Source organism: Prionailurus bengalensis, chromosome D1 (genome assembly GCF_016509475.1).
Source record: "Prionailurus bengalensis isolate Pbe53 chromosome D1, Fcat_Pben_1.1_paternal_pri, whole genome shotgun sequence".
In the NCBI taxonomy this organism is placed as follows: domain Eukaryota; kingdom Metazoa; phylum Chordata; class Mammalia; order Carnivora; family Felidae; genus Prionailurus; species Prionailurus bengalensis.
This window is the reverse complement of record NC_057346.1, coordinates 12,338,843-12,356,553: the sequence shown is the minus strand read 5'-3', so window position 1 is coordinate 12,356,553 and position 17,711 is coordinate 12,338,843. Positions and strand designations below refer to the sequence as shown.

Genomic DNA, 17,711 nt, shown 5'->3' with positions numbered 1-17,711 from the left:
GGTGTCCCCCTTGCTCTCTGCCCTTCCCCTGCTCACGCTCTGTCTCTCCTTCAAAAATAAACATTAAAAAAAAAAAAGAAGAAGAAGAAGAATAGTTAAGAGTTAAGAGGTTGACATCTGACTGGATATGAACCAGGTCACCACCACTGTGTAATCTTGGGGATGTTATTAACTTCTGTAAGCCTCAACTCCTTCTTCTGCAAAACAGTCTTAAGTAGCTTTTGACAACCCTTAGCACATAGTAAATACTCACTAAATGCTAGCTGTTTGAAAAAAGTTATTCCCATAACAAGACCCAAACCAAATACGATACACATCATTTTAAATTTGGCAAGGGGCACGTGGGTGGCTCTGTCAGTTAAGTGTCCAACTTCAGCTCAGGTCATGATCTCGTGGCTCATGAGTCTGAGCCCCGCGTCGGGCTCTGTGCTGACATCTCAGAGCCTGGAGCCTGCTTCGGATTCTGTGTCTCCCTGTCTCTCTGCCCCTTCCCCACTCATGCTTGTCTCTGTCTCCCAGAAATAAATAAAAACATTAAAAACAATTTTTTAAATAAAAATAAAAAATAAATTTGCCAAGTAATGTTGCTTTCTTCTTTAGAAGTATAAGGTAAAAAAAGCTAATTTATTATATAGTATAATAAATAACTTCGTAGTTCTAAAAAGCTATAATATAGTATAATACATAATAAAGAAGTTGAGAAATATGACCTTAGAGAGAAGATAAAATGTTTAAACAGTAATGGCAGTCTGAAACTAAAACCCGAGAGATTGAGCTTGGAAGGTGGTCTGTATGCTCATGGTAGGAGAGACGTGGCAAGGAAAGGGAAAGTGTTCCACAGGTGTTTTCTTGGTGGGGAGCAAGGGGGTCAGGTATCATCCTGTTGTGATGGTTTTGCACTGTGTCAACCAGAATAGCCTCCCCTGTCTAGTTCCATTTAGAGTTGGTGCTCTGCAGTGAAGATTTCAACTGGCTTCTGTTCCTGGTACCTGGGAGAGAGCCTCTCCACATCCCTGGAATTCCCCAAGTGAGAACAGCATCCTTCATATTCATGGGAGGCCCCTAGATAGTCTCAGGATCGGGGCTGGCCATGCTGGAAAGATCAGCCTGGCGACTGGAGTTGAGGCTCTGAGCCAAATTGATACCAGTCCAAACTCCTGGGGGAGAAGAGGGCTGGAGATGGAGTTCAATCGCACAGCCAAGGATGCAATCAATCATACCTCTGTCACGAAGCCCCAGTAAAAACTCTGGACACAAAGCTTGGATAAGCTTCCTGCCTGGTAATGTGCCAGGAGGGTGATGCGTTCTGACTCCAGGGGGAGAGGACACGGAAGCCTTATTGGAGACCCTTCAGACCTCACCCTAGGTGTCTCCTCTTTTGTCTCATTCTGATTTGTATCCTTTTGCTATAATAAAACCGCAACCATAAACATAGCTCTTAGCTGAGTCCTGTGAGTCATTCTCGTGAATTATCAGACATGAGGGAGTAGTGGGAACCCCTGAATTTGTAGCAGATTGGTCAGGAGTTATGGCCCAGGAATCCCTGAGCTTGTAGCTAGTGTCTGAAGTGAGGACAGTCTCTAGAGAAACAAGCTCTTAGCCTAAGTCCAGGCAGAGAGTGTTCGAATTGCAATGCGGTTTTGACCGCAAGGGAAATTTGCTTGAGACTTGGACCTCGTAAGGAAAACAGCAGCCATATTTTCTACATTCCAGAAGATTAGAGGAGGGTGCCAGGCACCGTGGTACCTCATGCACATTGTTGCTGGTCTCCTGGCTCACCTTGTTGGCGTGGGGCAGCGCCCAGGCTGTGGCTCCTCCAGGTTCTGCCACATGTCCTCCAACTTCTCTGAGTCCTGGGCCAAAGATACGTGCAGTTCTGTGGCCGAGAGTGCCAGCCACACCTGCAGGCATCGTCCAAGTCAACTAAGGCAGGGTAACGAGAGACAGATGCAAGCTCCGTGTTTGTTTTCTACCACTCTCCGGTTTGTCCCTGCTCCTGTTCTTGTTCAGCTTTTCTTCCCAGCTGCTGATCTGGCTGACTTACCATGACTTCAGGCCCAACACCAGATGCAGGGCAACAGATTTTTCCACCAGCGATCACAGTTGCTTAAGGTTAAATCTCTACAACAAGTCCCTTATACTTTATCACTCTGATTTTACCTTGACTGCTGCAACTGTTTCAGCCTGTCTGATAAAAAAAAAAAACAAAAAAAAAACACCTATAAACTTTAATATGATTGATGAGAATGTACAGGGATACACTACAGGAATAGAAATAGTGTGACAGTACAGTTTTCAATCCTGACTTTATACCAGACCCTTTTAAAAAATATTGATACCATGCTTCCTCCCTGAGGCTCTGGGGTAAAGTTTAGGCATTAAGTTGTTTTTTTTGAAAGGCTCCTAGGTGATGCCAGTGTGTATCCAGAGTTATTAAATGCTACCCTAGAAGAAAGGGGGTGGGGGGAAAGAAAAGGGGATCAATCCCGGAAACATACCTATGCAAGGAAGTATAGAAGGAAGAAATCAAAACATCCCTTACTATAAGAGGCATGCCTAAAATCAAGTGACATAGAGGTATTCAAAAGTAATAGTCAAAGACATAGCTGGCTAATACTAAGAAAAATGGAGGTGTGAAATAGCAATATGAACCAGAAGAGAACCCAAAGTTAATAGCAGGAGAATGGGTTGAGGATATTTACACTGATAACAGTTACAGTACACGGTGAAGGAACGTCATGCTTCATTTTGTATCTAGAATAGCTTCAGGATACATACCCACTTCAGGATACATTGCTCAGAGAACATCATAAATTAGAATCATCTCTTTCAGAACTAAGAGGTCAAGAAGAGAAAAACATGTAGGATTTGAAACATATAATTAACAGAACTTATCTACCAAATTAGCACATTTCTCTGCTTTGATTCCACTTAACTGAGTTGTTGGATTCACTGGTGTTCCCTATTCTTTCTGTAATAAATGTCTGCGTCCTTGACATGCTGCAGCCTAGGGACTGGTCAGCCACTCCTAGAAGTTCACCCGTGCTTCCTCTTACCAGTTAAGTTGTTCCAAACCTGCTTAAGTTTAGTGCTCATTAATGCAAATTCTCAACCTAAACATGATATAAACGGATGAATAAGAATATGGATGAATATAAAATACGAATACGAATGTAGAACATAAAAATTTCTAGAAAACCAGTTGAATTACTTTGTAAAGATTCAGGAAGGATAAATCATTATAAGAACTTGCTGAGATTAAGTGTGAGCAAGACAACTGTTGAGGAGAAACAGAAAACTTGAATCCTTCACAAGTTTCTCTGCAACTGCTTTCCACTATGAGAAAACTCAAAATGGAAATTATAGGCAATGCAATCTGGTAGTGATTTATGCAAGAACAGCCACTAACCTCCAATTAGCATACCTAGATATAAGGAAAGGGCTTTGGCTCCACATCAAAAGATTGGCAAGTGAATGTATACTTATGTGTATTAAATTAATATGCATGCATTTTAATTTTTTTAATAACTCCTCATTCTGACATTTTTGATTTACACGTTTTGTCAGGTAAGAGATAATTTTGTCAAGGCAGAGTTTTGAAACAGAAAATCATTGTTTTTCACACATGCATGGAACCATTAGAAAAATTGGAAAAGAAACCTTTAGGCGAACACCTGGCGGGTGTCCCACAGGGCAGGATGGAACTCACAGGCAGAAGGGCCAGCCAAGGAGGATGGGTGTGCCTTCCAAGTTCTCCTCCGCAGCCTTGGGACAGGTGTGCCTGGGCCGTGGGTCAGCCCTGTTAGCTCACTGCCGGGAAACCTAAAAAAAAGCCTGTGATCATCCAGCTAGTGATCGGGTTTTATCTCTACAAGTTTGTTCTATTTGTTTTTTATTTTATCACATTGGCCATGTTCTCTCTCACAGGCTATAAAAAGTCACAATAGAAGGGAAAAAAATCAATTAGAAATTTAAAAAGGAACTAAATAACTCAAGTTAGAAAGAAAAATCAAACATGAAAATACTGACCATTTAACATGAAGAATGGTGAGTACACTACGTGTCAAAACCCAGGACTTAATTTCCACCTCCAGTCAAGATGGGGTAACAAGGATTGGATTTGCCCTCCTGCCTGAACAACCAATACAAAGAAAAAAACACAAAACAGTGGATGTCAGGTGGAAAGGACAGCGATCCTCAGGAGCAGGAGACAGATGAGGTGAGCCTTAAGATTGCCTCAGCTTGCTGCCTTGAGGCAATTTCCAGGCAGCAGTGTGGTTGGGGGCGAGGTAGGCAAAGCCTGGCAAACTCCAGGAGAGTCTCAGGAAACCAAGGCAGCTACAACGTCTAGTACACAGGACTGCACGTGGTTAAGGTGCCCAGGAGAAAACTCTGACATCTGCCGGTTTCCTCCAGTATTCATGAGAGTAGAGATCAGCATACAGGTTTGAAGAAACTATCTAAGGCTGGGAAAAGAATTGCCCCAGAGAATTAGAGGGACTACTACTCAGCACTCACAGAGGACCAGGAATAGTATCTGTTCCCACTAGATAGACTGAAACATTTCGTAATTCACAAGCATGTGTTACAGTGTTTGCATCTGTTACAGTGTTCGAGAGTTTGGCTTTGGTAATGGGGGAGTTAATCCTAAATAGTTGTGAAATCCTAACAAATCTTAAATCATGTCCTGGCTACAATGGTTTACAAATAACTTACGTGTGTTCCGGAAGAAAGCTCAAGAATATTTACAGAAATACAAACTATCAAGTATCCAATGAGGTAAAATCCCTATTGCCCAGCAACCAGTCAAAATTGCAGGGTGTGCAAAAGCAGCAGGAAAACACATCCAATAACGGGAGTGAACAGAAACCAACGGAGAACTGACAAAAATATTAGAATTAGCAGGCAAGGACATTAAAAATTACTGTAACTTTATTCCAATTGTTGAAAAAATTAAGTAAAGATAGTGAAGATACAAAAAAAAAGATCCAAAAGTCATGTGTTAATTTACTCACTGGGGGGACTCTTTCACAATGTGTATCAAATCGTGCTCTATACTTTAAATAGACTACAATGTTGTCAATTGTACCTCATGAAGCTGAAGACAAAAAAAAACAGAGTACCAATCAGAAGAAAAGCGACGGCAATCAAACTTCTAGAGAGAAAAACTACAACATCTAAGATGAAGATTATATTGGAATTAATTGCTAACTAGCCACTGCAGGGGGGAAAAAAAAAGGAAAAAGTGGTCTCGAGGACCTAGTAATACAACTATCTAAATGAATACACAGAGAAAACAAAATTTAAAAAATACAACACATCAGTGAGCTATGGGATAACATTAAGTAGTCTCGTATTAAGCGTAGTTGAAACTTCCAAAGAGGAAAGTGAGGACAAAAATTTTTTTTCAGACAATGGCCAAAACTTTCCAATTTTGATTGAAATTATAAACCCGCAGACCCATGAATCTCAAAAAACTCCAAGCAAAAGGAACATGAAGAAAACTGTATTAAGGCACATTATAATCCAATTGCTCAAAACCAGCCAGACAAAAATGACACATTATGTACTAGCCAGTAGTATTCTTATAGGAAAAAATGCAAGCAGGGGGACAGTGGAGCCACATTTTTAAAATATCAGAAGGGGGGAAAAACTGTCAAGTTAGAATTCTATACCCAGCAAAAAGATATTTCAAACACAAAGATGAAATATACTTTTTCAGACACAAAAGCTACAAGAATTCATCACCAGCAAGGCTGCACAAGACATATCCCAAAAACTTCCAAGCAGATACCAGATGGATGTACACGGAGGACCAAAGAGCTCCAGAAATGGTTAACTGTCGGAATCATATATAATTTTTACTTTGATCTCTTTAAAAGGGAAGGTTTCAAAAACAGAAACAATGTGGCATGTTGCTTTTACATAAATAAATGCACAATGTATAACAGCACAGTGAGTCTAATGAAGATGGGGGAGGGAAAGTAAAATATGTCAGGAACTAAAACAACTATAACCGCAGATAGAATTTAACAAAAATTGTAAGAAATACCATGTACAACTGTCAATTAATTTGGAAAGACAGGGAAAATGGGTTTTTTTTTTTTTTTAGAAAGGTATAAATTATTCAGATTGATTCCTGAGAAAGTAGGAAATACGGATAGACTGATAACCAAAACAAAAAATGGGAGAAAAAACCAGTTACTTCTAAGAAATGAGTTTTACAAAGGAGTTTAACAAGTCTTAAAGAAACAGGTTAATTCCTAGATTTTTCAATTTTCTTTCCAGGGCATAGAACAAGATAAGCTTGCCAACTCATTCTATAAAGCTAGCAGAACCATAATTCCAAAACCAAACCAACATAATAAAACAATTTTTAAAAGAAAACCTCATGAATACAGATCAAAACCTTAACACTTTTGGAAAGCAAATAGAATTCTAGAGTGTATTAAAGGCACAATATATTGTAATACAGAGTTTTTATAACAGGATGCAATGATGGTTCATGGTTAGGAAACCTATTAAAAAAAAAAAACTACTACTATGATTAACCCTCCTTTTTTAATTCAATTATCTGACAAACATTCTTTCATTCATTCTTCAAAAATTTACCAAGTAATTTAATGCCAGGTACTGGATACTGAGAATTCACTGGTAAGATATGGTTTCTGCCTTCATGGAACTTTCTAGAGAGATACAAATAAAAAGAAAATTGTAACACAGTATAAGGCTACAACAAGCGAAATACAGGGTACTATTGGAATACATAAACTGCTACAGTAGGGTGCTGATAGAATAATCCTGGAAGAGGATTGCCCCTTCTAGCATGTAGGCAGTAGGTGTGAGGGATATGGGCCTACACAACAGAGCTGGAAAGTGGTACCAAAAATATTGACTGATTTGATAGAGAAGGGTGGGGTCAGATTCTTTAGAGGTCTTAGTATATTAATATGTGTTATGTACAAAAGGGTAAAATAAGGGTCAAAAATTTTGGAATACTAGGTATAAAGCTTTCTTTACTGCAGGACTTGTCAGAAGCTTTATGGTGTTGCCACTCTCCAAGAGAAGGTTACACCATGTCAGTACTGCACATTTACCCAACACTTCGTTACAGAACAGAGTGGTATTTCGTGCCACACCCTTGGGGAGAAACCGTGCTCCCACAAAAACACCTCTTCCTTTCTACTGTAGCTCTCAAGCCTGGGTGAACGAGCTCCCCAACTATGTCCAATTTGTTGGGACCATCTCATTCTGTCCCTTCACCCAGTACATTTATTAGTATGGTTACTTTCAACTGGGTGGGATTGAAGTGAAAGAGATCCACTGGAACCTCCTAAGGGGTGTGCCCCGTCATTAAAATCATTAAAAAAGATTACCCTGAACCAGGATTACCTATGAATCAATATGAAAGGATCGGACCCAGAGATACCTTGCAATAAAGCAGTACTAATCTTCGTTAATCTCTATAAGCTACCAAATATTCACGTAGGTAAGATACTGGAGAACAAGCTCACTGCAAACAAATCCTTCTACTATTAAACTGTGTAAGCAAACAAACTTTTAACCATGCGGAGTCAATAGTGCCACTTACCGGAAAACGGCATGCATTTACACACAGGGAAGACCTGAGAGTACGTGAACTCCCAGAGACTAAGGAGGGTGACCAGTTCGTAACTGGTAAGAACCATAACCCAGATCACTGAAAATCTGATTCTAAAATATTAATTTCAATATGTACAAAAGGAATATTTCAGGATGCTCTAAGAACCAACATTCTTAACACGAGGCCATCGCTGAATAAAAGTATGTTGCTAACTTTGTATACATGGTCTCCAAAGTTAGTAATGTCAAAAAAATAAGACACACTCTTTTTTAGGTTTTCAATATATTAAGAAAGAACACAGTATAAATGCTGTGGTTACTAATATTAAAAAGGATCAAAATTTTTCAAGGAATGATTTTTTATAAACAAGTTCTACAATAAATGGGAAACAGCATCTTGATACACAATTTTGTTAAACAAGATTAAAAAATTTTTAAATCAGAAAAAGTTTAAATTGTTTCCAACGTTCAAACAAAAAAGCAATCTGTACAATCTCCACAATAAAACATACCCATGTACACATGTCCTGGGCACTTTGAAAATGTTAAAGTTTTTAAAGTTTTGAGTAACAGAGGCAGCACTTAAACGGTTCATGAACCTTCTTTTTGCAAAAAGAATACCTTCAGTAAAACATTTTACCATTTTACCTCTGCTTTTACATTTTTGTTATTCCTGAAAAGGGGATTTATATTAACACTGTATTTTTTTAACGTAAAAAAATACATTTAGAGATATTTAACTTCCTGAGTTAACTTCAGTTATACATCAAACATGATTTAATGAGTAAATTTAAAAATTTTCAGAATAAGACAGCATGTACAGATTTACAATTTTATGTTCAATTAGAGTAAAACTCAAATGAGCATGTCACAGAACTTACACTAAAAATTCTCTAAGAAGTCAAATATGATTTATCCCCTTAAAACCCCAATAAGTTTTAAGTAAAATGAGTCACTGAAATTACTTTCTTTTATCAACAAAATACTGACAGTCATTTCAGACTATCAAAACTTGAATGTTTTCTATTATATACACCAAAATCTGATTCACTGACAACAAACTTCTTGCAATACAAAAAGATAACAGATAATTAAAATATCTGCTTTATAATACAACCAATCCATATAACACATCCCTTCGTTAATTGTCTAAAATGATTAGAAACTGTGGCACTTTCTTTTGCATAAAACCCTTTCCTCTTCATAAAACCCTGAGGTGAAAGGTTATTAACGTAATAAAACTGGAACCACAATTCTTATTTCTGTATTAGACTGCAGCTATAGGTTTTAAAAATTTTATAAAGAAATGTGGCAACTTGTAAAGCTGCTCTGTAAAGTTAACAAAACACCTCCAGATCAATTCAGCCAAAGGGACCTAGAATGACCCTATAAAAACATCGTCCTTTAATACTTGTTAGTGTCGAGACGAACGCCATTTTCCATCTCTACTACTGTCTCTTCTGTTTTCATAATCGTGGCTCCAGCCATCAGGATTCCGATCTTCATGGAAGTAGTCGTCCCTGCCTCCTCTGTAATGATGGTCAGACCCATGATCAGTGTAGCGTTGTTCACGGCTATAATGTCTGTCCAGGATGTAGGGATGAGAATTCTGTCTGACTTTACGTTGTGAGGATGGCGTCTCCTGGCGCCACTGGGAGCTTGAAGACTGGTTAAAAGTAGGATTATGTGACTGAACTGATGGGGAAAATCCCGACTGATCCAGATGTGGAGAACCAAATTTCCCACCATACGACATCTGTCTCAAAATACTGTTCATCTAAGAGAAAAAGAAGGAAATGTTAACTACAAATATTTTTAGTAGATCCACCTGCCCAGGTAGATCTTAGGTTAAACAAGTCAAAGTCTGTTCATTCCAATGGACAACTACAACATATTTGTACATAACTACTATTTTTTTTTAAACGTTTATTTCTGAAAGAGGGAGAGGGAGACAGAGGATCCAAAGCGGACTCTGTGCTGACAGCAGAGAGTTCAATGAGGGGCTTAAACTCACGAAATGAGAGATCATGACCTGAGCTGAAGTCGCAAACTTAACCAACGAAGCCACCCAGGCACCCGCTCCCCCCCACCTCTATGACTACCCCTACTACTCCCTGCCCTCAAGAACAAAACATAGAAGGGAAGAGGTCATACAAATGATGATAATGTAAATCACTGTCTGATGAACACACACAGAGTCAAGAGCTCAGTATCATTAGGAAAGGCTTCACGAAGGTGGCATAGGACCTGAGTATTAAAAACATGGATAGAGGGGCGCCTGGGTGGCACAGTCGGTTAGGCGTCCGACTTCAGCCAGGTCACGATCTCGTGGTCCGTGAGTTCGAGCCCCGCGTCAGGCTCTGGGCTGATGGCTCGGAGCCTGGAGCCTGTTTCCGATTCTGTCTCCCTCTCTCTCTGCCCCTCCCCCGTTCATGCTCTGTCTCTCTCTGTCCCAAAAATAAATAAACGTTGAAAAAAAAAAATTTTTAAAAAAAACATGGATAGAATATTTTAAGGGGGAAGTATATCAAGGAAAGGAAATTGCACAAAGATAACAAGGAAACAGAATGTGTTCGCAGAAGAGCAAGTAACTCTGAGAGAGGTTACAGACCTCACAAGCACTGATTAATGGACAATTAGGCTAAAAAGCTTTATTGGCATCAGATGATTGGAGTACCTAATAACTAAGCTAGAGACTTCTGACTTTATGTTACAAGATGGAAAGTCAAATTAACAGGAAGATAAGCAAAACAGAGTTACAATAATTTTCAAACAAGTGTGTAAGATGGACCAGTGAGGAGAAAATGGAGACAAGTACGAACTGACTAGACCAGTGGTCCCCCAAATTCTGCCTGCAGATAGCTTATAAACCAGTGATCATTTTTTTTCAACAGCCTACAGCAAAATGAGAAAAATACGTGGTATGTACATAAAAGTGGACATCTCTTTATACTGAGCTCAATTTTACCTTATTTCAATCTTCTATTTTTATTTTGCAGGCCTGCAAAAGGTCAAGGGGTCATAAGCCATGCTTGTGATTGGGCAGTGAAAAAAAGAAGAAACGAATTCAAGAAAAAGAAACAAATAAAGGACGTGACGACAAAATGGAAAAATGAAGGACTGGACACAAAGATGGAACAGTAAAACATATCAAGGATTTTAAGCCTAGTCTCACAGCTTCATATTACAGAAAAAATGGAAAGCAAGAGGAAGATGGTCTGAAGACTCCAATATATTCAATTACTGTTACAAGCATCAAAGAGAGCATATGCTAGTAAGTCCTTCAGCCTAGGTTACAAGAACATCAGAGAATAAATTTCCTGTCTTTTAAACACACCACCTCCACAACAATGCATGAAGAAAAATACAAATGTGAAACACAGCCCTTCTATTTATCTTCAATCTTTTAAATATGTACTTCAGCCCAGTGAAAACTAAAATGAGTAATCAATCTACAAAGATCATGCTAGTCTAACGAAAACTTAGGACATTACTTAAGAATTATTTGAACATTTCAATCTAAGTGTTTTGCCGTGCTTTTTTGTTGTTTTTTGGTTGGTTTGTTTTTTTTTTTTTACCAAGTCAAGTTGATAAATCAACCTACCACTGCTTGTCTCTGAAAATTTTCCGGAGAAGAGAAAGACCTCTGAATTATCTGTGCTGATGGAATCATGTTATCCACAGTCCTTTCATGCCTGTGAAAGAAAAACAACATATAATCATTCATTTAACAAATATTTACTACATACTAATCATGAGCAAGACACAGGTCCCAAAGGTAGGAATGAACAAGAAAAACAAGGTATCTGCTCTCATAGATCAGGGAAGGACTCAGAGAGTAAGACAATTTACCTTGTTCCAAGTGTTATTATGAATAGTCGACTAAAAAGCAAGTAAGGTGAGAGACAGGAGTTCTATTTTAGCTCGCTGGTCAGGGATGGCCTTTCTAAAAAGGAGACATTTGAAGTGAAAACTGAGTAACAAGATCACCTGGAGGCAAAACATTCCAGCTGCAGGAAGAACGAGCACAGGGGTGAGCAAGCTATATAGCCTATGGGCCAATCCGGTTTTTGTAACACTCTTGTGTCTGTATTTTCTATGTATCGTTACAATGGCCTGCAATGCCTGAAACATGTATGTGGCCTTTATAGAAGAAAAAAAAAAAAAAAAACGTCAATCCCGGGACTAGCACAAAGGCTTAGGCTGAAAACTGAAACGAAAAGGATTTGGTTAATTAGATATGACAGATGAAGGAAAAAGAAAAATTAAGGATAAAAATGCAGATTTCTGGCTTGAGCAATTACACACACATTTACTGAGACAGGGAAGAGGAATAGATCTGGGAGAACAAGGAATTAAGAGTTCTGTAACATAAATAGGATATTAATTTCATGGACTTATATCTTATTCCCCACCTCCTAAAAAGGAAGCTTACTCTACAGAAAAACTCACTTAGCAAGTATTTTAAAATATTTAGAATCATATCACTAATTGATTTGCCTCATAGTTTAGATCTTTTCATTGTGTTGTGTTTTTTTTTTGTTTTTTTTTTTTTTGAGGGAGAGAAAGTCAGAAACATCAAGCATGGGCATGTGTGTGAGCAGGGGGGGACGGGGGGACGGAGGGACGGGGGGACGGAGGGACGGGGGGACGGAGGGACGGAGGGACGGGGGGACGGAGGGAGAGAGATCATCTCAAACAGGCTCTATGCTCAGTGTGAAGCCTGACACAGGGCTCGATCCCATGACCCTGGGATTAGAACCTGAGGCAAAAGAGTCAGACGCTCAACTGACTGACTGAGCCACCCAGCCACTCCCCATTTTGGGTTTTCTTGAGTTAGTTATATATCCATATGCTAAAGGGGTAAAAAGTATAATTTTCCTTATAAGAAGACTATAAAAACGATTATGTTCTAGCCTTAAATTAAAAACAAGTCATTTACTTGCATATTTTTTCCCAAAGAGAATTCTGAGGGAGTTAAAAACTCATTTTTCCTCCACCTGAGATACCTTTGAAGCTTCTACAAAAGTGGTTTGAGATGCTTCAAGTTCCGGATGTGCTGAGAAGTATTTAAACACAATTTCAGTTTGCAAGAAAGGATGTGAAGATGGCACCCTTTGTACACTATTCTTTCTCGCAACTTTGCTATCTAGTCATCTTGTCATATCGAAGCCACTGTGCCCCAGCTATTGGCACCGCCCTAATCCAAACCATCAACATCATCCCAGGAACTTCCTTGCTATCTTACAACTAATGCCAATACTTTGCTACCAACAGTTTCCTCATTGGTCTATTTTCAGCCTCGTCCCCCCTAATCTGTTCTCCCACAGCAACCAAACAAATTGTTAAAATACAAACCTGTTCCCGTTATTGTCCTACTGAAAACATTTTGGTATCCTTTGACGGTTTTTAGGATAACGTTCCCAATTTCTAACTATGGCCTAGAAGAAAGACCCTATAACGTCTCACCTCTTCTACTGCACCAACACCATCTGCTACTCTCCATTTCTCATTCATTGTGATCTAGGTACGTTGGCCCCTTTTAGTTCCTCATTCGTTTATCTCATCTCTCCTTGCTGGATCTTTTCTCCAAGCATGTTCTACTCTTTCTCTAGAGGACTTATCAAACAGGTAGTCACGAAACATACACCTATCTTCATGAAGACTTGTAGGCTCCATTAGGCAGCCTATCCTAAAGGCTTCGTCACAATGCCTGGGTTTCAATCCCAGTCCACTATTACGAACAGTTCACACTTGAGCAAGTTAACCTCCAATCCTCATTTTCTTCACATATAAGGTAGAACTAACAATAATCCCTACCTCATAAGACTGCCGTGAGAAACGAGAGCATAAATGCAAAGGAGCTGAAGAACCTGACACATATTTGCTAACTCTTCCTTAAGTGAAGCCCATTATGATTGATAGAGTAACTCTGTGGATAATCCAGGAAAAAACTGTCCCTGGTGAAATATCGGCTTTCCTAGCGCAAATAAAATTATTTATGTAAATACGGGATCTTTTTCTAACCCTTAGTAACTAGAAGAGGTTCTAGACATCAGTCAAGTCAGCTTTTCCTGACAAATGGAAAGACAGGATCAGAGAAATGACACTATCTCAAGATTATGCAATCGGGGGAAGCACACCTAGAATCCAATTCTACAAATGCTTAGTCCACTAGTCTGTTTCTAGACAGTTATTTTTAACCTGCAATTAACAACCAACTGGTGGTCAAAACTAATTTAAATTTTTTAAAGGAAATAGATTAGAAAATAGAGTATAGTGAAAATAATACGAGCTAAGTAATGTTCTGAGAAGTTTTCTTTCAGTTATGTACAAAAATATGTGTGAGTATGTCTTTCCAAATGAACATATAGTTAACGTATGCATCCGTTTTAGGGGTACTATACATACGTGTCTGTCTATAATCGCCTTGAAACCTAATTATACCTAATTATAAGTCAACATACAAATAATATAGCAGAAGAATGAAGAAGAAGGAGCTTAAAGAAGGAAACAAATCATTCATTGTGCGTTTCGGGATCGCTACCTAGGAAAATTTCTGACAAATGATTTTAACAATAGGTGTAAGATACTACCTGCTAGGAGATGTAGAGGTAGGGCTTGAGTTTCCAATATGATGCTGGGGATATGACACACTGACATCCTGTGACGCATGGCTACTTCCTAAAATAAAAAAAAAAAATTGAGAAATTATTGGTAGAAAACTTAAGTTGAAATTATGTCTCCCCTACCCCAAATCATGTAGTCAGAGGCTACAAAAGAAAACCTCAAATTACAGTAAGACTGCTTTACAATTTCATCAGAGTAAAACGTATGTGTTCAATACCAGACACTTCCAAAACAAAGGGCTCCAAACAAGGTATTATCCAATGTATAAATATCCAATCCGGCCATAATATTCTGATCCCCACACTAAATTCTGAGACTGGATACACAGAAAATTTCACCCTCATCAGGATCCAGAATCAAAATTTGTAAATGTGAATTACAAAGCAGCTAGGAAAAGCGTTTTCAGAAAATAATCCTTTTTCCTTTCAGAGCAAGGACCCAAACCCAAGTCATTCTAACACCAAAGTTTACATTCTCTTCACTAACCCAAACTCAATTTTAAAATGACAACTTTCATGGGGCACCTGGGTGGCGCAGTCGGTTAAGCGTCCGACTTCAGCCAGGTCACGATCTCGCGGTCCGTGAGTTCGAGCCCCGCGTCGGGCTCTGGGCTGATGGCTCAGAGCCTGGAGCCTGTTTCCGATTCTGTGTCTCCCTCTCTCTCTGCCCCTCCCCCGTTCATGCTCTGTCTCTCTCTGTCCCAAAAATAAATAAACGTTGAAAAAAAAAAATTTTTTTAAATGACAACTTTCAAAAGCCATGTTGTCAATGTTACCTATTTTCAGGGATATATAGTTTACTATCCGCCAAGTTTGAAGTATTTTCATCTAAAAAGAGGTTCTTTAAAATTGAACAAAATTAAAAACAAAGAACTGAGAAACAAACAAACAAAAAGACCCTCTCCCCAAACAATAACACTGAATAGTTACCTGATCTAAACTGAATTTTGATGGGCCTCCCAAACAGTTTGATTCCATTAAGCAGATTCATCGCATAAGGAACGGACACTTCATGTTTGAAATTCACAAATGCAAACTGCTTTGGTTTACCATCCTTATCTTTCGGAATTTTCACTTTTATCACTGGCCCAGCCTATAGACGGAAAGAAAAATCTCGAATTTTGCAAAGATGAAAAACAACAAAAATGCAATCAGAAAGTCTAAAAAATGGACACACAAGAATTTCCACCTCGGTTAAAGATCCTACAGCTACGACCAAACACTTGATTAATTTATGTGGGGGAAGGAAGACCATAAGGAACTGGAAGCAGTCACTCAATTTACATTTCAGAGTACCTTATGACTTTTTAACAGGGCGACCAACATCCATCATTTTCTCACTCCACGTAACGGTTTATCAAGACTAGTCCGGTTTTCTCGGACTAAAAATTCGCTTTTTTACCGATTAACCAATCGTTACCAGCTGTTAGAGAACAGAACTGGAGAGAAAAGGATACTCTGAATTTTTAACACATTTTAATGCAAATTTTAACACAGAAACACTACAAGTCTGCTTTTCTACAGCGTATTTAGGAGTCTGTTTAAATATTCTAATGCTGCAATTAAAAAAAAAAAAAAACTTACGTGGAAAACAGAAAATGACCACACCATTAAAATGTACTCTACCAATGAGTCACTTCAGCGTGAACTCACCAGGGCTCTTTCCACAAAGCGACCCCCCGCGAGCGCGTCACTTTCCCAGAGTGACCTCCGGCCCCAAGCGGCCCAGCCTTCGGGCGCCGGGACCCACAACCCAGCTTTCGAAAAGAAGGCGGGCCTGGCCGTTGGGCCGAGCCATAAGAGAGCCGGATAAACGACAGGAAGAGCCGACTGTCGGCCGCTTACCTGGTGGAAAAGCTCGAAAAGGAGCTCCTCGGTCACTTTCGTTTCAAGGTTGCCCACAAAGAGCGTGCGATCCGCTTCCGCTGCCGCCGCCCCCATCGCAATGTCGCCCCCTCCCTAAAAAGGCCGAAGGGTCGCCGCCGCCGCACTCACTGCGCACTCTCGGAAACCCCACGCCCTCGTCGACCCGGGCGTCACGGACGTAGACGTCATTCACGCTCGCTCTCGGCTGGCGTCGACGTGCGCGGGCGGGCTGCGCATGCTCGAGAGCAGAGCGCCGGTTGAAGGCGGCTCCTCGCTCGGCCGCGGCTGGAGTTAACGGCTTCCCCTGTAGGCGGGGGTCGCGTTCGAGACCGGCTGGACTGATCTGCGTAGCCGCCAAGAGCCTACCTTGACGGAGGGACGTAACAAACACTGCGGGCAGTGTTTGAAGATGGCCCTGAACTACGTGTCCCTGTCGGCCGGCGATCAAAGGAGCAGGATGGCCTACCGCGCTTCCCACGGCGATCTCAACCCGTCTGCCTTAGCCCTGGCGATGGTCTCTGGAGACAGCTTCCTCGTTGCCAGGCGTGAGGCGGTTCTTCCAGGACCCGCTCCTCGTCAGGCCGTCCGGCAGAGCGTTCGGGCCGACAGCCGTCGGGCGACGGGGGTCGGCCGCAGCCCGCCACGCTTTAGAAAGGGAAGGGAAGCTGATGGGCGGAACCGCTCCCGTCATGCCAGATTCGCACCTTACCCGACCCCCGCGGTCAAACTGGATCTCTTAAGGAGTGTGCTGCAGCAGCGTCTGATTGCAGTTGGGAGTGTTGTCGCAGCCCGTCTTTCGGCTTAATATGAAAACCTCCCGTCAGCCCTCGATCCGCTTGTAAACAAGGCCTCTCTCAAATCCTCTCGTGGTGCCATGGCAGTCTTATTTTTAGAGATGTATTTAAATTTTAATATCAAAACACGTAGGAGTCCTGTTAATAACGGCTTAATACGGAGGAAAGTTTTACTTACTGCTTTATTCCGATGGTTTTAAAGCGGCCGGGATGATTAGATCAGGAAGAAGGTAGAGGAGACTTTTTTTTTTTTCTTAGTCGCAAAGCTGAGCCACCATTCCCAGAGGTCAGCAACCATTTGTTTCCCCTTGTGCACTCCATCCCAACAAAGGATCCAAATTGCTCTGCCAGTCTTCTCTCCTCTTCCTCGCCAATTGTCCTACTTTGAGATTTGCCATGGGAGCTTCCCTAACCGCCTACCTCTATACCCCAGACTATTCCCATTACCTTTACTTTTGTTGGTGGAAAGGAAATGCTTAGTTTTTATTTACCACCCTGGCTCATCCTTCCGTAGGGCCCAACGCTTAGCCTATTATCTAGTCCTTAATCCTTTTCCATCTCCCTCCACTTTTTCTTCAGGGATGTCTACAGACTCCAATCTCAATCATACTAAGAACAAAAGCGAACCTAAACCTTGCTGCGCATTCAAATTATTAAGCCAATTTACATTTCTGTTTTTGCCAAAGGCTCCGAAATGTTTTCACATTTATATTTGTGATTTTATTAGCATTCTTTCCTTGACCTGAGTCTGTTGTCCCCAAATCCAATGATGGAAACCATTAGTCTCACAGTTTCCTTATTAGAAGCTGTTCATCTATTC

The 17,711-nt window shown here is 40.4% G+C and overlaps 2 protein-coding genes across 3 annotated transcripts; one reads left to right on the top strand and one right to left on the bottom strand.

The window, feature by feature from the left end:
• Positions 1–5,838: 5,838 nt before the first annotated feature.
• On the bottom strand, positions 5,839–16,311 carry RBM7 (RNA binding motif protein 7). 2 transcript variants are annotated; one of them, XM_043579392.1, is made up of 6 exons: positions 16,077–16,311; positions 15,162–15,324; positions 14,199–14,286; positions 11,207–11,297; positions 9,014–9,379; positions 5,839–6,686 (listed from the first exon to the last, which is right to left on the bottom strand). In XM_043579392.1, exons 1-5 carry the CDS (start codon positions 16,170–16,172, stop codon positions 9,017–9,019), a joined length of 801 nt encoding a protein of 266 aa, XP_043435327.1. In that variant the 5' UTR covers positions 16,173–16,311; the 3' UTR covers positions 5,839–6,686; positions 9,014–9,016. The 2 variants fall into 2 exon arrangements, with proteins under 2 accessions (XP_043435327.1, XP_043435326.1); XM_043579391.1 differs by having other exon boundaries at positions 5,839–9,379.
• Positions 16,312–16,506: 195 nt separating this feature from the next.
• Positions 16,507–16,959, top strand: CD1H11orf71 (chromosome D1 C11orf71 homolog). Its single transcript, XM_043579393.1, has one exon. The coding sequence runs from the start codon at positions 16,507–16,509 to the stop codon at positions 16,900–16,902; it is 396 nt and encodes a 131-aa protein (XP_043435328.1). The 3' UTR covers positions 16,903–16,959.
• The last annotated feature ends 752 nt before the right edge of the window (positions 16,960–17,711 follow it).